This window comes from Vombatus ursinus, unplaced genomic scaffold (assembly GCF_900497805.2).
Source record: "Vombatus ursinus unplaced genomic scaffold, bare-nosed wombat genome assembly UNPS02015397.1, whole genome shotgun sequence".
NCBI classification, from domain to species: Eukaryota; Metazoa; Chordata; class Mammalia; order Diprotodontia; family Vombatidae; genus Vombatus; species Vombatus ursinus.
The window spans coordinates 660,657-683,386 of record NW_020955175.1 but is presented as its reverse complement, the minus strand read 5'-3'; the positions used below and the strand labels follow the sequence as shown (position 1 = coordinate 683,386).

At 38.0% G+C, this 22,730-nt stretch overlaps 2 protein-coding genes and 1 pseudogene across 2 annotated transcripts; 1 reads left to right on the top strand and 2 right to left on the bottom strand.

The window, feature by feature from the left end:
• Positions 1–5,218: 5,218 nt before the first annotated feature.
• Positions 5,219–11,296, bottom strand: LOC114032073 (annotated as a pseudogene).
• Positions 11,297–11,668: 372 nt separating this feature from the next.
• LOC114032072 (olfactory receptor 51H1-like) lies at positions 11,669–12,898 on the top strand. Its single transcript, XM_027847275.1, has 2 exons — positions 11,669–11,798; positions 11,850–12,898. The coding sequence occupies exons 1-2, from the start codon at positions 11,669–11,671 to the stop codon at positions 12,896–12,898; spliced, it is 1,179 nt and encodes a 392-aa protein (XP_027703076.1).
• Positions 12,899–20,804: 7,906 nt separating this feature from the next.
• LOC114032071 (olfactory receptor 51H1-like) lies at positions 20,805–21,755 on the bottom strand. The gene is given in 1 exon segment (XM_027847274.1): positions 20,805–21,755. A coding segment is annotated over 1 exon segment (951 nt).
• Between the last annotated feature and the right edge of the window lie 975 nt (positions 21,756–22,730).

Here is a 22,730-nt window from a genome sequence, read left to right as displayed (position 1 = left end):
ACTAAATCTAGTCATCACATGATCTTTGGCACTTTGACTGATTCCAAGTTCTTTGGTTCATTTCAACCAGTCTGATGCCACTTATCATTGAATGCAGATTTGATTTCATGGCTTGCTACTTTAAAGTCTAAGTACCTACTTTCTTAGAATGCTCCTCCACTCCATTTTTCACCATTCCTGTTCTCCATAGTAGCATCTTCTGGAAAATGAACCATTTAATATCTTGCACTTTCTACAGCACTGTTGAAAATAATCTGAAAAGTCCACAATTAAAGCCAATTTCACCCAGTTTCTGTATCTTCACTATTACACAATAACCCTCTTTTACCCTTATTAATTATTTATTTCACTGGCATCTGTTCCAAAGCTTTCCTGATTTCTTATAGCCATCAAGAGTACATCTATATCTTATACTTTCAGCTAATAACTTAGCCTACCACTTCATTGAGAAACTTGAGATTGTCTGATATAAACTCTTTCATCTCTTTTCCTCCATTCCTCAAACTTAATAACTATCAACTTTCTCTCCTTTACTTCCTATCAGTCCCAAGAGAGATATCGCTACTTTTGTCAAGGCTATTTATTCTCCTAAATATGTCCCTGATCTCATTGCCTCCTGCTTCCTTTAGGACTTTGCTGTAAGCAATAATGCCTTTTCTCTCACAAATCAGTCATTCATGGCTTCTTCTAGTGGGGTCTATGAACTGTAGAAAAATTTTGCTAACTATATTTCAATATAGTTTCAATATATTCATTGTATTTTCTTTTTGTTAGTCTACATATTATATTTTAAGGATTTAAAAGTGTCATTCTGAGAAGTGTTTTGTAGACTTTACTAGAGTGACAAAAGGGCCTATGACATTAAAAAAAGTGTTAAAGACCCCTGCTTTAATCTGTCTTTCATTTCTTAATCTTTTCCTTTTGCATACAAACATGATCAGGTTTTCCCAATGATTAAAAGGAAAAAAAAACATCTTCTTCTGTATCTATATTGAATCTAATGACCAATGAGTAATTGAATTGGACTTAGGTATACCCTATGCAAAGTCCTGGGTAAAGATTTTCCTATAAATCATGAAATTTTCCATATATTAAAATTTATGGATTCTGTCAAGGACTACAATGTAACAGGAACTTTTCAAGGAAATCCATCATTACTCAAAAGAGATGTACCTAATAACCCAAACAGAAATGATCAGATTGACATTGTGTTAGAAAGTCAGGTCATTTAATTAGTTAATATCTGGGATGAGCACTGTGGTTGGGCAATGAGTGAGTTCCCTAGTCAAATAAGATAATTTTAGGAAGAGAGCAGCTGAGATTGTATTTGAGGCAATTATAAAGTAATTTTTAAGTGATTCCAAGGTATATACCCATGCAAAAAAAACCTCTATCTTTCTAAGTCACATTTTTATGGGTATATTTCCATGGTCAGAGAGCTCAATATCCAAAGAATCAAGCTTTTTTTTTTTGACTCAAAGGTTGATGATGACCTAACATGTTGGATATGCTTAGGATGCAGTGTGAAAACAATGATAACCTAGCCACAAGAACTAGCTTAAGGAATATTATTGAGGAAATATAGGAATAGAAAAAATATTGGGCTAGTCATTTAATAAGAGTGAGGAATAACATAAAAAGCTGAGTGGTTTGTTGTTGTGCCTATGAAATGTGAAAAAGAGCAAGAGGGCAAAATCTAGCACACTAGATATTATCTGTGGAGAATTTATAGGAGGCCATGAATAAAAGTCAAACAGCATAAGATGTGGATGCCATATAGATTGTTACAAATTGATGAAATTACAATAATGAGATCACATATTCATTGTTTTATTTACTTATTTGTCCAGCATAGAATGTCAGAGACTAAAAGGTCCCTCAAGGTCATCTGATTCAGTTTTTTTTTCACATTAAAAATGAGCAAAATGGGCCAAAGGAGTCAAAATAACTCCTATGAAATCCCATAACTAGTTGTGGCAGACTTAGGAATTGAATTTGGACCTTATTCATCTCAGACAAGTACATTATTTAGCCAAAGAGAACTACTTATAAATGGATACTTTACAGTGATCAGCATTAGACTGTATTGGTGGAACTTAACAAAATTCTGGCAATAATAAATACCCCATTCTACCTCTCCCTTCCCCCTTCTCTCAGTGTATTCTTCTTTCTCACTCCTTATTTTTATTTTTTTGGATATCAACCCATCGGAGTCAACTAACTCCCATGCCCTCTGTCTATGTATACTCTTTTTAACTGTCCTAAGAATGATAAATTCCTGAAGAGTTACAAGTATCATCTTCCCTTGTAGGAATGTAAATAAAATAGTTTAAACTAATTGAATCTGTTGTGATTTCTGTTTCCTGTTTATCTTTTTATGCTTCTCTTGAGTCTTGTATTTAAAAATCAGATTTTCTAATCAGCTCTGGTCTTTTCATCAGGAATGCTTGAAAGTTCTCTACTTCATTAAATGCAAATTTTTTCCCCATGAAGAAGTATACTCACTTTTGTTGGGTAGATGATTCTTGATTGAAATCCTAGCTTCTTTGACATCCAGAATATCGTATTCCAAGTCCTCCAACCATTTAATGTAGAAGTTGCTAAACATTGTGTTATCCTGACTGTATTTCTATTATATTTTAATTTTTCTGGCTGCTTGCTATATTTTTCCCTTGACTTGAGAATTCTGGAATTTGGCTATCATATTCCTGTGAGTTTTTATTTTGGGATCTCTTTCAGAAGATGATCAGTGGATTTTTTCAATTTCTATTTTGCCCTCTGGTTCTAGAATATCAGAGCAGTTTTTTTCTTGATAACTTCTGAAATATGATGCCTAGGCTCATTTTTATCATGGCTTTTAGGTAGTCCAATAATTCTTAAACGATCTCTTTTTGATCTATTTTCCAGGTCAGTTATTTTTCTGATGAAATATTTAACATTTTCTTCTTTTTTAATTTTTTATTTTTGTTTTATTTTTTTCTTGATGTCTTATGGAGTCATTAACTTCCACTTACCCAATTTTAATTTTTAAGGAATTATTTTCTTCAGTGAACTTTTGCACCTCATTTTCCATTTGGCCAATTCTACTTATTAAGGAGTTGTTTTCTTCAGTGAATTTATGTAAATCTTTTTTTTTCCATTTGGCCAGTTCTGCTTTTTAAGGAATTCTCTTCAGTGAATTTTTGTACCTCTTTTACCATTTGACCTATTCTTCGGTATTTTTGTGCCTTCTTTGCCAAGCTGTTGATTTTTTTTTCTTGATTTTCTTGCATTACTCTCATTTCTCTTCCCAACTTTCCCTACCTCTCTTATTTTATTTTATTTTATTTTTTTGAGCTATTTCAAGAGTTCTTTTTGGGCTTGAGACCAATTCATATTTTTTTCTTTGAGGCTTTGCATGTAGCTGTTTCAATTTAGTTTTCTTCTGAGGTTATGTTTTGATCTCTTCAGTCACCATAATAACTTTCTATGGTCAGGTTCTTTTTTTGATCATTTTTCAAGACTATTTCTTGACTTTTGACTTTATCTTAACATTGGACTTTGCTCCAGGGGTGGAAGAGGCATTGATCCAAGCTTTAGATTTTTTATCCTGTTGTTTTCAGATCTAGTTCTGAGGGTCTGTATATTTTCTGTTTTTTCAAGATGGCATGATCTAAGGAGAGCTGCGGTCATTCATCTCCTGGCCTATGCTCTGTTCTGTGAGTGACCAGAAACATTTTTCCCATCCCAGAACTGTGACAAGGGACCCCACTCCTGCTAGTGCTCCTCCTTGCCCTGGAATTGCAACCTGGAACCACATATGGGAAATGCAACATAGTCCTACACCCAGTGCCACAAAGGATTCCCTGTAATCTCTTTACAACCAGTTATCTAACACTTTTACCATCTGTGCACTAAAAGCTCGAGAATTCACCTCTGTAGATTTGGTCACCCCTAAGACCTGCTGCTAGCTTGTTGGGTTCAGCCAATATTAGGCTGAGTTTCACTCTCACCCCAGTGAATCAGACCTTTCCTGATGACTTTCTGAGTTGCCTTGGGCTGGAAAATTGTTTCACCTCATCCTTTTGTTAGTTCTGCCTCTCCAAAATTTGTTTTGAGGAGTTATTTTAAAGTTGTTTGGAGAGGACTTTGGGAGAACTCCAGTGAGTGCCTGCCTTTACTCCACCATCTTGGCTCTAACTAAGCTATGGAGTCAGAGGACATTGGTTTGAACCCCAGCTGTGAAATCTTGGAGAAATCACTTAATGACTGTGATCTCAGTTTCTTCATCTGTAGCAACAGAGGATTGCACTAAATCAGCTCTGTGTTTTTAGGCTCTAAATCTGAGTCAATAATCCTGTAAGTACTCAATATTTAAAAAGCACTGTAACACCAGGCAGGTACTGGAACAGGAACATAATACAATATAATATACAGTTCCCTACTCTCATGAAACTTAATCTAAGAAGGGGATATAACATATGCAAATAATGAAAGACCAAATAATATCTAATATGAGTGTCAGAGAGGTGCAAATGAAGATGGAAGGCCTAAAATAGAAAGACTGATTTTGACTGCTATGGATCAGGAAAGGTTTGAAGGAAGGAACTGAGGTTCCTAGGATCATAGATTTAGAGCTGAAAGAAACTTCTGAAGCATCTAGTCCAACCCCCTAATTTTGTAGGTGAGGAAAGTGAGGCCTAAACATCTTACATTACTTATCCAATGTGTTAAAGGCAGTAATTGGCAAAGCCAAGATTTGAACTAATTTCTTTTGACTCTAAACCAGCACTCTTTCCACTACACTAATAAAAATTACTTTGTTTTCTTGGTATGTACATTTTTTGATGGAAAGTGAACCTGGAGATGTTTTAAGCCACTATGAAGCAGAGATATACTATGAAAGAAGTGCTAAATTGGGAGTTAGAAAACTTTGTCTCTGCCACTTACTCCTTGAGAGATCTTGGGCAAGTCACTTGACTTTACTTCTTTGTCTTAGACATGACCTAGTCTAACTTTTGTTTTTAATTTTATTGAGGGGAAACTGAAGTCTAGAGAGAGGAAGGGACTTGCCCATCTGTGTGTGTTTATTTAGCAGTGTGTGTGTATATTTTAGCAGCTTAGCTCTTTTATTGGTAAAGAGTAAGAAGATTCTGCTCTGAGTGTTGGGGGAGAGATACAGGCCCGTCAGCCCAGCCTAGCATGGTCCAATAGTGGCTTCCTCTGCCTTTGGGCAGCATCAGCTGGCCACCTCCATATCAGATATCTCAGTGGATACATCTGTGGGCACTGCCAACCACCTAGGGGGCATGTAAGAGCCCATGCCTGCTGCCTGCCCTGCTTCTTCCTGACCGTAGGGTTCTACTGTCAGTTGCTTCAGCTTTCTTTGGTGATCTTTGGACTTCAAACGATTCTTCTGTCTGGCGGTATCAATGAAGTACCTCGCGCAGGCCGGGCAGCGGTGGTGGCCGCCTCCAGGCAGGTCGGGGTCCGGCTCGGTGTTGGGCTGGGGCCGGCAGGTGGCGCTATCTGGCCGCAGGTCCCGGTGAATCTCGTCTTGGTCCGGCCTCCTCCGCTTGGCCTTCAGCTGACTGGCCAGGGAGTGTGCGCGGTGCGTGCCTGTGCGCCGGGAGCGGGACGTGTCTTCAGCTGGGGGCAAAGGCTAAATATATATTTATTAAGCACCTACTATGAATTCAGGGACTATGCTAAAGGCTGGGGACACAAAGAAATGTAAAAAGACTGTCCCTGTTTTCAAATAGCTAACAGTCTAGTGGGAGAGATAACATGCAAGCAAATATGTACAAATAAGCTATCCATAGGATAAATTTGAAATTATCAACAGAGAGAAGGAACATTTCCCTAACAAACTTCCTTTTACTTTCATAAAACAATACAAATCTCAGTGCTTTTATTTTTTCAGAGCCTAATTTCATAAATCAAGGTCTGTAACTTGTGCAAACCCATTTTTAAACAATTGTAAGGGTTGAGAAAAAGTAGGGCTTATCAGCACTAAATACTAAAACCATAAACATTTCTTGTTCAATTTATATTTAAATATTGAGTTCATAACCTGTAGTCCATAAATCTCCAATGGGTCCATAGATAAATGTCAGTGGTTCCATGACTTTAGATTAGAAAAGAAAAATTACATCTTTATTCTCACTAACATTTAACTGAAATTCACTATGTTCCTCAATTATTTAAAAGATATTCTGAAAAGAGGTCCATAGGTTTCACCAGACTGTCAACATGGTCTGTGATGCACAAAAGGTTAAAAAGCATTGATCTATAATCAAGAATCACTAAAAGATATATTTGAAAATCAAAATGAAATTTTATTTGTAATATACATAGGTATACATATACAAATGTACATGTATGTGTGTATATAAGTACCTAAATTTGTATGCATCTGTGTGTATGTGTATATATGTATATGTGTGTGCATATATACATATATCATAGTGAGAAATCTATATATGTAGACTCTACCTATAGGGATTAAGAGAGGAGTAGACTAGGTGAAAGAAAATTCATTTTCAAATAGAAGACAATCTTTATTAGAGACTCCAAACTGAACAGGTCTCTGTTGTTAAAATTACAGAGTTTTTGCCTGGCAAATTCATTAGGCATCTAATATGTGCCAGGCACTGAGCTAAATGCTTTACAAATATTAACTCATTTGATCTCCCCAACACCTCTGTGAGGTAGATGCTATTATTATCCCCATTTTACAAATAAAGAAACTGATGCAGACAGAGATCAAGTGACTTGCCCAGGGTCACAAGTTACTGTCTAAGTCTGGGATGTTTTTAAATTTTTCAATCTTTCAATTCAAAATTTTCTCCTTTCCTCCACCCCTCCCCCACTCATGGAGAAAGCAGGAAATATAATGCCCATTATACATATGAAGTTATGCTAAACATTTATCCATATTAGTCATGTTGTGGGGTGGAGGGGAAGTAAACAAAATAAAGTGGAAAAAATATGCTTCGATCTGCACTCAGAGTTCCTTATTTCTCTCTCAGCAGGTAGGAAGCGTTTTTTCATCATGAGTCATTTGGAATTGTCTAAAGCTGGATTTGAACTCAGGCTTTCCTGACTCTATCACCTTATCTACTGGGTCCAGCACCCTATCTCCAGGTGCAGCATCCTATCTACTATACCAATTCCCTACAAGAATTTGAAGTTACTTTCTAGGGAATTGTGGATAGAGCTGAAAGCAAGTCCAGAGGCATCTAGTCTAGAATTTGAATGGAATGACATATTCCAAGAGTTTCAACTGTCCTCCTAGCCTTCCCCTGGCTGGCTCCCCAAGGTTGAAAGAACTCATTTGGGACAGCCCTAGAGGCGCCAGGCCTCTTTAGGGACTTTAAAGATAAAAGAATTGCCTGGGGAGGGCCTAGATTGATAATAAAATAAAAGCTCCAATCTTACAGCTTTTGCTGCCAGAGTGGGCCTCCCCGAGGTCCAAGGGTTTTTCCAGCTGGACCCTCCAAGCCGGAATCCAATTCCAATCTGGGAAACCAGGTGAGTCACAGGGCTAGTTGGGGCCAAGGTTAGCTTAAAAGGCAGTGCGATTTCAACACTGACATTGGTTGTGTATGTGATCGAATTCTCCTTTTTCTCCCTCTGCCAAGAAATTTAATGCCATGGTTTCCTTCCCTCCCATCATCTAAATTTCTTTTCCAGAAAGACAATCTTCTCTTCCAGAGATTTATCTAGCCTTGACTCGACACCAGGCATACACTCTCTTCTCTCCTGCCATATTCAGAGTAGCTAACACCTCACCCTCAACAAGAAGAATGGCAAGCCTGGGAATTAATGTGAGTCTTCACCTTTCATGGAAGAATTAAGTATGTTTAGGTATATTTATAAGAATACTGTGCTGGAGTCTCAGGCTCTGTGTTCACTCTGTTTCATTCCATAAACTATGTCATCTTAGGTCCTTCTCTGCCATCATACATTCTACCCCTTTCTCAGGGCAAAGCTAAATCAACAAAAGTTTCTCAGATATCACTTAATGACACACTGTCACTGTCTGTGTCACTGAGCCAGAGGGGAAGTTGCAATTTAAACCTTATCTGAATGTAGAATGACATCTCTTAAAGGAATTTCAGATGGTAAAAGAATTCAATGGCAGACCTTCCTGATATTCCTGAAATCATGTTATGTAAGTAACTATTTCATAACACCAAAGGGTGTGATGCACACACGGTTTGATGATGGACAAGTCACTTCACTGGTACCTCATGTTTCACCTCTAAAATGAAAGACTAGGATGAGATGACCCATAAGTTCTCCAGTTCAAGTATTCTAACCTGTATCTATGACCATTTCACAGGTTCATCCTGCTCTGCTTTGTTGATGCAAATTTTTTACTTGATGTTCCCCATACATGATATTATATCTCCTACCTCTGTACCTTTGCCCAAGCTGTCTTCCAGACCTAGAATAATATCCTACATAATTTCAACTTTTTGAAATCTCTAGTACTCTTTAAAGTTTAGCTCAAGTGCCATCTCCTACCAGAATCTCTTCCTGATTCCCAGCTATTAACCCTTGCCTTCAAAAAGTAAATGTATTTTACATTTGGTTTATGTTTACTCATCTGTGTACATGATGCTCTGTTACCCTGCCCTGAAAGATATTATTTTAATGGAAATTGAACATTGCAAGAGTAATGAGCACAAAATCTTGACAACTGGGAGACTTGCAATAAATATTTGTTGAATGAAGTGAATTGAAGGGAAATGAAGAGAAGGAAATGGAATTGTTCCCTGCTGCCTCAGATCCTACATTTTTTCTCATGCAAGGAGGTGGAGACTGCTTCTCCAGGAATATGAAGTTTTCACTGCTAACCATGCCAAGTAAGCAGTTTCATTTCCTATTCCTGCTATTAATGGCATGTAAGTGGGCTTTTTAGTTTGAGGGAGACTGTGGGGAGGGATGGGAGAAATCCAGGGAAAGAGACCTAGGTTTTAATTCCAGCTCTCCTCAGCTCGCTAATGCACTGTGAGTATTTAAATATGTCCCTCGGCTTATTTGAGGCTCAGAAAAAAACTTAAGAATCCCTGCTCAGCTGCTCATGTAGTTATTATAAAGCTCTAATGAAGTAATGGGTGTTCAAATTATTCTTTAAAAAAGAGAGGCACTATTCAAATAAAAGGGTTATTATTATATGTAAAATAATATGCAGATAAGCATTCCTAGATTTCTAGGGTACAATTTGATGTTTTGTCTTGGGAATACAGGGAATCCCCCCCCCATTTTGTCAAGTATAGCTGTTTTGTAAGGGATGACAAGAGTTCCTTTGAACTTTTTCTCCTGCCTCATTTCTTTCTCTCTTGCCTGATCCCTGCTGTTGCTACCTTCCATTTGAAATTACCTCCCACTTACAATGTATAATTTTTCTGTACAAAGTAGTAAAGGTTGTTAGGGGTCCTAGTGCTTGGGAAAAGTCTTCTTTGTGAACCATGCCTCTATCAGGATGTGGTGGTGGGGAGGGAGGCCATATAAGCAATGTAGGCAGAATGTATAGAGCACATATTTCTGAAGATAGACCTATACTCTAACTGAGGTTTCCTTTTTTCATCCCTTCTATCACCCTTTTCTCTTCTTCTTCTTCTTCTTCCTTTCCCTTCTCTTCCCTTTCTCCCTTCCACATTTCCTTTTTTCCCTTCCTTTTCTTCCCTTTCTTTCTTTTCCCATTTCTTTCTCTTCTCTTCCTCTTCCTTTGCTTTACACCCTGCTTTGCTTACATAAAAATTTTGTTTTCTTTCCAGAAAAAAAAGCAATTAAAAGAAATAGTTTATTATTCTTAGTTCTTAAATTAACTGGAGGATGCCAATAAACCCTTACTAGAAAGGTAAGAATAACCACATAGTGACAGTAAATGAAAAGGAACGGTGGCTGAGAGGAATAGTTGAGAGGCTTGGGCAGGACCAGAGCATCTTGTTGAAAACAGGAGAATCACTCAGGAAAGAACTAGCCAATCTATAAAGTAGAACCAGCTGACCATTTAGATACTTTTAAAGGTCCCGAATTTCCTCAGAGTAGACACTCTCTCTACTAACACCAGTAGCATCCATTTCAAATTTTTTATGAGATTCTCATCCAGATTGACCCATACTAAAAGTAAACTAAAAACCAGACAGCCAAAGAGCCTGGAGATGCTTTGCAGTAGCTTCTAAAGCCAAGAAGTAAATGTTGCTTAAATCCTTTGTAGGATAGCTCAGGTGTTGGGACTATAGTTGAGGGATGTGGGGATGGGGGTTACTTAGATGAAAAGTCAAGCTTAAGAACATCAGACAGAATGACATACCAAACAGATTCTTTTCTTTACTGAAGAAAAGAGGGATATTTTTGTTTCCCAAGTCTCCCTCAAATCCATCAAGTCAGAGGTGCCAATTCTTATTTTCATCAAACCCTAGGCTGTTCTAACCCTTAAATGGACAAACTAAATGCAGAGTAATGACCACATGACAGCCACTCAAGTGTTCTAAAAAGAGCTCGAGTGAAATGTTGTCAGTAATTGTTCTGTTGCTACAAAAGGCTAGGGCTTGCTAAAGAGACCCAGATGCATTAAATAGGGGTCCAGAGGATCTCCAGTGACTATAAACCAAGGGGTTTCATTCAGACGATGAGGTTTTTAGAGGGTGAGAGACTGAGATCAACAGTCTCTGATGCCCCTTCTCCATATAATCAGTACATTATTCCCCCAGAGACCTTGGGCTGAGCACAGTATCTTATCATTTCTAAGCCCTATTACATCTACCAAAAAAAAAGAAACTGATGAACAGGAACATTAAGTACTCTTCAATGGTCACATAGATAATTAACTTCAGAGATATATTTTGAACTGAACTCCCATTACTCCAGAGTCAAGTCTCTTTTCACTGTACAATACTGAATATAATCTTTAAGGGAGAAATATAGATATTTAATAAAATAAAGAACTTTCAAGCATTCCTGATGAAAAAAGCAGAACTGAATAGAAAATTTCACTTTTAAATACAAGACTCAAGAGAAACTTTTATCAAAAGGCAAACAGGAAACAAAAATCATAAAGGAGTCAATAAGATCAAACTGTTTATATTCCAATGGGAAATTGATACTTATATTTTCTGAGAAATTTATCTTTACTAGGGCAATTAAAAGGAGTTGATGAAAGTCAGGAAAAATGTTGGCCACTGGATGAAAGTAAAAAATAAGACTTTCCCTACTCTCAAGGAGCTTATAGACTATTGCACTAAAGAGCTTGTGCACAGTCATGCACACCCACCCATACCCACACCCACACAATCACACTCATACCCTCCAAACATACCCCTACAAGGACTTGCACATGATGCATGTGTATGTATGTATATATGTATATATGTATACATACACACATATACACATACATCTATCTATCTATCTATATATATATATGTAAAACAATTATAAAGTAATATAGGGAGGAAGCTCTAGCAGATGGTAGTGATCAGTAAAGGCTTCATACTATGAAATCTGGTCCATTTGATTTACTCTCAGGGAAAGTCACTTTCCTCATTTCTCTCCCCTTCTCTGTCTTCTTCACTTTCCCCCAACTCCACCCCCACCCCAAAGGTAAATGAATCCTATGTCCTATGTCTATAAGTACTTAACAAAATCTTCTGGGTTTACATACTTTTTGGTGAACATGATTGACAGTGACCATGACCTGAGTTCCCCAAACCTCCACTCAGTGGACTGGTATTCAAAAGTCATACCCACCCTGACTGCCCTTCCCTCAGTCAGCTGGATCTGGACCCGGGAGATCAACATTCTTGGTGATGGATCACAGTGCCCAGAATGACACTGACATCTTAACACATGCCCAGATGTGTCCTACCCACACCTTTATTTCTGCACCATTTTTCAGGAGTTTGCTGCTGAGTATGTTCCAAGAGTTTCCTCTTTACTGGCCCTGCCCGTATCGGCCACCAATCAATCCTTCTTCCAGCACCTCTACTTTGTCCTGACAGGAATCCCTGGACTAGAGAAAGAGTATTATTGGATGGCATTCCCACTGGGTTTCATCTATGTTATTGCTATCTTGGGCAATGGCATCATCATCTCTACCATCAAATCTGAATCATCCCTACACATTCCCATGTACTACTTCCTGTGCATGTTGGCACTGGCAGACCTGGGCTTGGCCCTCTGCACTTTGCCTTCCACACTAGGAATCTTCTGGTTTAATTATAAAGTCATTGCCTTTGATGCTTGCCTGGTCCAGATGTACTTCATTCATACTTTCTCAGCCATTGAGTCTGGTGTGCTGGTGGCCATGGCCTTTGACAGAGTTGTAGCCATACGGAACCCACTGAGATATGGCACCATCCTTACAGGTGGTGTAGTCTGTAGAATAGGGGCTGCTATCCTCACACGGGCTGTCTGTGTGGTGTTTCCTGTGCCCTTTCTCATCAAGCGGCTCCCTTTCTACCATTCCAATGTCCTATCCCATTCCTTTTGTCTCCACCAGGATGTCATGCGCCTTGCCTGTGCCAGCACTTGTGTCAATAGCCTTTATGGTCTTATTGCTGTCATTTTCACTAAAGGCTCAGATTCACTCTCTATCCTCCTTTCCTATGCATTTATCCTGTGCACAGTATTGTCCATTGCATCTGGAGAGGGTCAGCTAAAAGCACTCAACACTTGTGTTTCCCATATCTGTGCTGTGCTCATCTTCTATGTGCCACTTATTGGTGTTTCTGTTATTCATCGCTTTGGGAAGCATCTATCCCCTCTGACTCACACCCTCATGGCCAATGCCTACCTCCTTGTTCCCCCTGTGCTAAACCCTGTAGTCTATACTGTGAAGACCAAGGAGATCCGAAGGAAGATTATCCAGATATTTACCCGGACAAAGATCACCGTGCAGGTTTAGGACCGTCCATGCTAAGGATAAGGGAGGAGAGATTTCCACTCCTATAAATAGCAATTATGACTGTGAAGAATAAAGTTTTTTTTTATTATTTTTCTCACATATCTTATTGTATGATTTCTACTGGGAATAGAGGCAATCAATAATCAATCAAAAAGTATTTAATAATTTCTCTCTCTGTAAAAGGCACTATGCTAGTTAGGGTATGCAACAAAAAAATAAAACATTCCTTGCCCTAAATGAGCTTACATTCTATAAGGGGGGGGTGTGACATATAGACATCAAATTCTACACAAAATAAATGCAAAGTAAGTGTTAGAGTTAGGCTCAAGGTATTAGCTGGGTTGGGAAAAGTCTTATGTATAAATTGGCACCTGAATTGATCTTTGAAGGAAATAAGAAATTATAAGAGAATTATGTGAGGAAAGAGTACAGTACACATATTGTGTGTGTGTGTGTGTGTGTGTGTGTGTGTGTGTGACAGAGACAGAGAGTGAGTGAGTGAGAGAGAGAGAGATTATTCACATCCCAAATGTATATGCTTGGTGGAAGAGGGCATGAAGGGAATACATTTATGTTTTCTTTTCACATAGGAGGAAAAAAGCAGCAGGAACTCAAGATCCTTATTGTTGAGTCCTATGGCCAAGTTTTTCACAATGGGGCTCATTAACTCTGGACAGGGCACCTTTTCTACTTATTTCAGATTACCCTTTCCATAAGAACAAAACCGACTGATGCATATAAAAGTCAACTTCAAAAATTAAAAACATATATTTTATTACTGGTATGTAGTGAATTTCTACTATGCCCAGATTTATTTGCATAACATAAGAGACCACTAAGGATCTCCTCAATCATTGAATCTCAGAGCTGGAAAGGATCTCAGAGAACATGTAGTCCAAAAAGCAACTGGGAAAGAGTCCCTTCCACCTGCCTCCCTCTTAACAGCCTAGTAAAGAAGAAAAGGTACAAGCATTAGAGACAAGTCCAAGGCAGCATAAAGTGATTTCTATGGTTTCAGTATAGAGTGTTTCTATGAGTACTACTGTATAATAAAAATGCTTTAGAACTTCAAGGTATGAAAGTAGTTATTGAGATCACACTTCATGTTGGGAATCATTCTAGGTGCTGAAGATGCAAAGACAAAAATGAAAAGTTGTCTCAAACAGTTTACGTTCCTAGTCTAGGGGATATAACCTACACACACAAGAAAATATGAAATCCGTGCAGGCTAAATGAGATAAGGAAGGTTTCATGGAGTAGCCTGTTTGGGCTCATTTTCCTTTATACCTACTCCTCACCTTATCCTCAGACACTTCAATTCTTCATCCTTGAATTCCTCTCCCCTTGGCCAGCTGTTATTGCCACCCGGCTAACCTTCAATACTGGGTAGCTCTAGCTGTTCACTTATTTTGTTTTTACTACAGAATTTTAGAACACTTATGATGCTGACAGTTCACTTCAAAAGCCCCTTAAACACCTCAGCCCCACATCTCCATTGCTACCTATGATTTCAACTTTATTTTTCAGTAATATGCTGGAGCCACCTCAAATTGACTCTTAAAAGCCAATTTTTAAATTTTTAGTGTGAGCACTTATACCTTAGAAATTAGGAAACCATAAAAACCACAACTTGATATATTGTTTTATTTATTGTCTAAATTTAAGAAAATGATGGATAAAATTAAGTAATGAATATTAAACTTAAAAGTATTTAAAAGATTTATTGGAGAGAAGGTTGGTAAACATTTGTCAGCTCACCCCTGCTTATCTTTTAGGGGCATAAGAATCATACCAAATCCCTTACATACTCCCTAAAACCTAAAAACCTAATTTATCCCCAACTTTTGCCCCCTTTTCCCACAATACTATAATCCTTGCAATCAATGAGGCTTTGAACTTCAAAGTTATCTTCGACTCTTCTCTCTTCCTTAGCCCCATACTCAGTTAGTTAAAACATCCTGACCAATCAAAGGATCACCTAATCTCTACCTGAACACCTAAAATGATTGGGAATTCACTATCTCTTAAAGCAAGCTGTTCCACTTTGCGACAACTATAATAGTTACAAAGTTTTACTTTATATGGAAATTGCAATCTTCCTGTCACTTTCAAACTTTCATACTTTGCTCCTAGTTCTGCCTTGTGGGAGGTACAACAAAATCTATGCAGTCTTGAGTTTTATACTTAGTCAAATATCCTAGATGAGGAAACTTCTTTAACAATGCATAGTTGCGTCTTCTCAGCACAATATAGCCCAGAATGCTGCCCAGAGCACTGAGAGGTAGAACTGAAACCCACCTCTTTCTAATTTTGGGACCAGCTCTCCACTCAGCTTTTTGGGACAATGGTTAGAGTATCTGGGCCTAGAGTCAGGAACACCTGAATATAAATTCAACCTTAGACATCAGCTGTGTTCCCCTGGATAAGTCACTTAAACCTCTATTTGCTTCCATTTCCTCAGTGGTAAAATGGAGATAATAAGAGCATCTACATTGCAGAATTGCTATGCATATCAAATGAGATAATATTGTTAAGTGCTGAGTACAGTTCCTGGCATATAGAAGGAACCATATAAATGTTTATTCCTGCCCCCATTAAACCAAAGAAGTTTTCTTAATACATGGATTTTCATTCATCCATTCACTCATCCATTCATTCATTCACCCATTCAGCAAGCTATGATTCTATTAACTTATTTTGGCTTCCATGTGCTTCTTGAATTGTGGATGAAGAATTCACTTTTAAAAAGTTAATTTAAACATCAAAAGATGTAGCAAACATTTAAATCTTATAGGATATAATTAATACAGTCATTCCCAAACAAATCCTTGATAGATTTATACCATTTGAAAAATTGTTTTCTTGTGGACAAAATTTAATGCCATTAAATATGTATTTTATAACTGCCTATGATTGAGAAAGAACTAAGGTTAATGATGATATGTCTGTAGTCATGGAGTTCATTGTCTGTCAAAAGACTGTATCACAAACACAGAACAAAGCAATCGCATAAAACAGGTTCAAGCAAAATGCTATGTGAGTGAGGTCTACGAGGAAAAATATACCTTTAATATGGGGAAATTTAAAAAAAGTTTTTATATCATAGGTGGTCTTTAATCTGGGTCTTAAAGAATGAGTAGGATATCAGCCTATAAAAATGGATCGAGACATTCCTGCAAGGGGGACTGACATGAACAAAAACATAGAGATGGGAAAGCATGGAACATAATTGGAATGAAGAATAATCAGGTGGCAGTTTATTAGTTCTTACAGAAGATCATTACTGATTCTTCATCTTGGCTGAGCATAGTAAATGAATGAAAGCTAGCTTTTACCACCACACACAGACCTTCAAAGGAAACAAATGACCAGAGGTGAAGAGAAAAAGAATCACTTCATCAACAATTACAAAACCAGATTTCTCCTATTCTTCTATTTCCACCTTTGATCACAGGAGTTTTTAATCTGATTAATGCCTAAGAATAAAATACTTTTATCCTTCTCTGCACATATTTTTTTAACCCTTTACTGATTTCTCTTCTCCTCTTCTAAAAAGAAGTCCAAGGATTCAACCATACAGTGCATCAATCAACAATGACAGGGAATACTTCTTTTTTTGTTTTTGTTTTGTTTTTGTTATTCCTTTTTATTTTTATGGTAATTTTTATTTTTTTTTTGTTTTCAACATTTACTTCCACAAGATTTTGAGTTCCAAATTTTCATCCCATCTCGCCCCTCCCCCCACCCCAAGATGGCATGCATTCTGAATACCCCTTCCCCTAGTCTGCCTTCCTTTCCATCTCTCCCCCCTTCTCTTATCCCATTCCCCTTCAATTTTCCTGTAGGGCAGGATGGATTTCTGTACCCCATTTCCTGTATTTCTTATTTCCCAGTTGCAAGTGAAAACTTTTTTTTAAACATGTGTTTTTAAAACTTTGGGTTTCAAATTTTCTCCCTTCCTCCCTCCCCATCCACCTTTATTGATAAGGCAAGCAACTAAATATGGGTTATATATGTGCAGTTATGCAAAACACTTTCATAGTAGACATGCTGTGAAAAACTAACTCTATTTCCCTTAATCCTATCCCACTTCCCCCATTTATCCTATTCTTTCTTTTGACCCTGTCTCTCCTCAGAAGTACTTGCTTCTGATTACCCCCTTTCCCACTCTGCCCTCCTCTCTATCATCCCCCTACTCTCTCGTCCTCTTCCCCCTCCCCATTTTCCTGTAGGGTAAGACAAATTTCCATACCCAATTGAGTGTGTATGTTATTCCCTCCTTAAGTCAAATTCTATGAGAATAAGATTCACTCATTCCCTCTCACCTTCCCCCATTTCCCCTCCACTGTAAGAGCCTTTTCTTTTCCGTTTTTTTTTTGTGAGATAATTTGCCCCGTTCTACCTCTCCCTTTCTCCTTCTCCTAGTATAATCCTTTCACCCCTTCATTTTATTCTACAGATGTGACCCCTTCATTTTCAACTGACCCTGTGCCCTCTATCTATCTATCTATCTATCTATCTATCTATCTATCTATCTATCTTTCTATCTATCTATATCTATATATACATGCATATAACTTTTTCCCCTCCAACTACCCTAAGACTGACAAAGGTCTCATGAGTTACAAATATCATCTTTCCATGCAGGAATATAAACAGTTCAACCATAATAAGTCTCTTATGATTTTCTCTTTCCTATTTACCTCTTCATGTTCCACTTGAATCTTGTATTTGAGAATCAAATTTTCTATTCAGCTCTGGTCTTTTCATCAAGAATGCTTGAAAATCCTCTATTTCACTGAATGACCATTTTCCCCCTGCAGGATTATACTCAATTTTGTTGGATAGGAGATTCTTGGTTGTGGTCCTAATTCCTTTGCCCTCCAGAATATTATATGTCATGCCCTGCGGTCCCTTAATGTAGAAGCAGCTAAATCTTGTGTTGTCCTGATTGTGTTTCCACAATACTTGAATTGTTTCTTTCTGGCTGCTTGTAATATTTTCTCCTTGACCTGGGAACTCTGGAAGTTGGCTACAATATTCCTAGGAGTTTTCCTTTGGGGATCTCTTTTAGGAGGAGCTCAGTGGATTCTTTCAATTTCTATTTTGCCCTCTGGTTCTAAAATATCAGGGCAGTTTTCCTGGATCATTTCTTGAAAGATGATGTCTAGGCTCTTTTTTTGATCATGGCTTTCAGATAGTCCAATAATTTTTAAATTCTCTCTCCTGGATCTATTTTCCAGGTCAGTTGTTTTTCTAATGAGATATTTCACATTATTTTCTAATTTTTCATTCTTTTGGATTTGTTTTACAGTCTCTTGATTTCTCATAAAGTCACTAGCTTCCAATTGCTCTATTCTAATTTTTAAGGAAGTATTTTCTTCAGTAGCCTTTTGGACTTCCTTTTCCATTTGGCCAATTTTGCTTTTTAGGGCATACTTCTCCTCATTGGCTTTTTGGACCTCTTTTGCCATTTGAGTTAGGCTGTTTTTTAAGGTATTATTTTCTTCAGTATTTTTGGGGTCTCCTTTAGCAAGCTATTGACTTGTTTTTCATGATTTTCTTGCAAAACTCTCAGTTTTTCCTCTACTTCTCGTATTTGCTTCTCAAAATCCCTTTTGAGCTCTTCCAAGGCCTGGGACTGATTTATATTTTTCTTTGAGGCTTTGGATGTAGGAGCTTTGGCTTTGTTGCCTTCTTCTAGTTGTATGTTTTGATCTTCTTTGTCACCAAAGTAAGATCATATAGTCTGACTCTTTTTGCACTGCTTGCTCATGATTCCAACCAATTACTTGAGTTTTAAACTCTTTGTTAAGGTAAGAGTCTGTTTCCAATGTGGAGAATGTACTGTCCCAAGCTTCGGGGTTTGTACAGCTGTTTTCAGAGATACTTCTAGGGACCTGAAAATTTTCAGCTCTTCCAAGGTGCTATGATAAGGGGTGAGGTGTTTTCTCTCCACCACCACAATAAGCTTCACCACACCAGCATTCCTCCTCACCCCAGGACCGCCCCTCAGAACTGTGACCCAGATCCAAGCACCGGAAAAGCAAGAGATTCCTGCCTTAGCACTGGCAAAGAGATCCCTGCAATCCCCCTCTGATCAGCCACTTGATTCCCCCTCAGTCTGTGGGTTGGAAGGTCAGGAAACAACCAGGGCCCCAGGGGTGGCTGAGACCTAGCTCCTTCTCTCACCGCAGTCACAGACTTTTCCCACTGACCTTCTAAGTTGTCTTTGGCATTCGTGGGTTGAGAAGTCTGAAAACCATCACAGCTGCCTGTGATTCAGTCCTCTGAGGCCTGCTCCAGGATCGCTGCGGCCTGCATGCCCACACCGCATTGTGCTCCTCTCCCTGCCTGGTGCGATATACTTTTCCAATCAACCATCCAGGTCATCTTTGGCTGGAAATTTGTTTTACCCTGTCTTTTTGTGGGTTCTGCTGCTTTAGAATTTGTTTAGAGTCATTTTATAGGTATTTGGAGGGGTTTGGGGGAGAGCTGTAGCAAGTCACTGATTTCCCTCCGCCATCTTGGCTCTGCCCCCCTACTATCGGGAATACTTCTTGACCCCATGTCTAATGTAATTTATAACAATGAGTTCACAAGCCAGATCATTGGTTCATGAGATTCAGAGCTGGAAGTCTTCTGAAGATCATTTAGTCAAATGTTTTTGTTTTATAGACAAGGGAACTTAGGGTTCAAGCAACTTGCCCAAGGTTGTAAGGTTTAAGGTATAAGAAGCAAAGCCAAGATTCAAACACAGGTCTTCTGACTGCAAATTAGGTAAGCATTCCACTGCATCAGTAATAATTCTAAAAATTAATAGAGTTTATTAATTTAACAAATAATATGGAAGGTTCTAATGATGTTCATCTCCAATGTAGCGTACACATGTGTGAACATGTACATTGTATGTATGTACACATTTCTATAATTCACATATATACAGATATATTACATATCATGCACACATGTGTACATAGGAATATAGATTCATATACATATTAACATATATGTATATATACATGCGTGAGTGTTTGTGTGTGCATGTGTGTGTGTATGTGTGTGTGTCAGTGCCTTCAACTGAAAAATGAGTTCATTGGGACATTGCAATATGGTTTTTATAAGTATACTGGATATGAAGTCAGAATATTTTTATGTAAATTCTATCTTTTCCATTCACTAGAGGTATGAGTCACTTCACTTGTCACTTTCTCAATTTGCTCATTTGTAATACTAGAATAATTATCCTTATTCTGTCTGCTTCACAGCATCATTGGGATTCTTCAAGCACAGACTGGATTATTCCTTTCAGGGATATTCTTTATAGAGTTTATTCTTTGAGCATTAGCTGATCTAGAGAACTAAATAATAATCCTTTCAATTGTAGGAATCTACAAATCTATGGAAATCACATGGGAGCATGTACGTGGAAGACCTTTACAACTGTGAAATGATATGTAAATCCTATGATAACAGGATGACATATAATGCACCCTAAATTCTGATGGCAATCTATGTGTCCTTTTTTTTCAGTGATGAAGACCATCCAATGGTTTCACTATTATTTATTAGAAATATCTAGGGGTAAGTAGGTGGCACAGACAATACAGTACTTGGCCTAGAGTGAAAAAGACATGAATTGAAATCTGGTCTCAGACCTTTACTATCTGTGTGACCCTGGGCAACTCACTTAGACTCTGTTTTATTTTCCTCAGCTATAAAATGGATATAACAGCACCCACTTTTTAAGGATGCTGTGAAGATCATGTGATATAATATTTATAAAGCACTTAGTGCAGTGCCTAACACATAGTAGGCATGATATAAATGCCTATTGCCTTCCTTACCCTCTTTGTACACTTTCCTTGGTGATTATCACTTAACTTCCTCCCAGCCCAAGCATCCACTAAACCCTGCCCTTTCTCCTAAAGAATATTTGGACTATCCTTGTACGGATCTGCCTAGTTTTTATACTGTAAATGATGGGGTTAAATACAGGTGGGAGTAGCAGATACACATTGGCCATCAGTGTGTGAACAATGGGTGACAGGTGCTTGCCAAAGCGATGGATCATGGTGGCACCAATGAAGGGTATGTACAAGAGCAACAAGGCACAGATGTGAGAGAGGCAGGTATTGAAGGCCTTGAGCCGCTCAGCCCATGAAGCAATGCCCAGTACAGTCTTCAAGATAAGCACATAAGAGAATAGAATGATAAGGACATCCAACCCCAAAGTAAAGATGACTACAATAAGGCCATACAAGCTATTGACACGTGTGCTAGCACAGGCAAGTCGCATGATATCCTGGTGAAGGCAGTAAGAATGGGAGAGGACATTAGAGTAACAGAAAGGCAGTCGCTTGATAAGAAAGGGCACAGGGAAGACCACACAGATGGCACGGGCAAGGACAGCTACTCCAATCTTGCCAATGACCCGAGAGGTGAGGATGGAAGCATAACGCAATGGATCTCGAATGGCTACAAAGCGATCAAAGGCCATGGACACCAGCACTCCAGATTCCATGATTCCAAATACATGTATAAAGAACATCTGAGTAATACAGTCATCAAAAGGAATTTCAGGAGCATTGAACCAGAAAATGCTAAGCATAGTGGGCAAGGTGGAAACACAGAGACCCACATCAGTCAATGCCAAGATGGAGAGGAAATAGTACATGGGTTCATGGAGGCTTCAATCCATCTTGATAATGGATAAGATGGTCCCATTGCCAAGAAGAGTGAGAGTGTAGAGTAGTCCCAGTGGGAATGCCATCCAAGAGTTCTTCTCTGGCATTCCTGGTATACCCGTCAGCAAAAAACTGTGATGATTTGTATGAGAGGCATTCAAGTTAGGCATGGTATCACCAGCAAGAGGTTAATCTGCTTAGGAGGTAGCTCCTTAAGTGAAAGAATGTTCTCTTGTGGGTTAGGTAGAAAGGTACAGTTAAGTCAGGGCAGAAAGGGACACAAAAGGTTTTTCACCTTGACTTTACCCCTTACCTCTTTGGGTTTCTCAAATACGGTAACTCCCTTTATTGTTTTTGGTTTGTTTGTCTGAAAAAATGGGGATACAAATAGCAAATCAGTACTCTTAAGAGTTAATATTCAATAAGAATTTGTTATTTGGTAAAAAATTGTTGGGAAAACTAGAAAGCAGTATGGTAGAAGCTGTGTATAGACCAATATCTTACACTATTTACCACAATGAGGTCAAAATGGATACATGTCCTAAATATAAAGAGAGATTTTTACAAGAAAATTAGAAAATGGAACATATTATTTATCAGATTTATGGACTTGCAAACAATTTGTGAATAAACAAAAAATAGAGAGCAAAGTTGGGTGGAAAATGGATAATTTTGATTATATTAAATTTTAAAAGTTCATGTGCAAATCAAATAAATGGAGCCAAGATTAGAAAGAAAGAAAATAGGGGCAAAATTTTATAGATATGTTCTTAGATGAAGGTCTCATATCTAAAATATATAAAGAACTTTGTCAAATCTATAAGAGTGCAAGTCATTTCCCAAATGAAAAATGGTCAAAGGATATGAACAGGCAGTTTTCCAATGAAGAAATCAAAACAATTTTTAGCCATATGAAAAATACTCTAAATCTCTTTTGATTAGAGAAATGCAAATTAAAACAACTTTGAGATATCATTTTACACCTATCAGATTGAATAAAATAATAGAAGGAGAAAGTAAGAAATATTTGAGGGGTTATGGAAAAATTGGGACACTAATTCATTGTTGTTGCAATTGTGAACCAATCTAACCATTTTAGAAAGCAATCTGAAATTATGTCCAAAGAATTGTTAAACTACCCATAC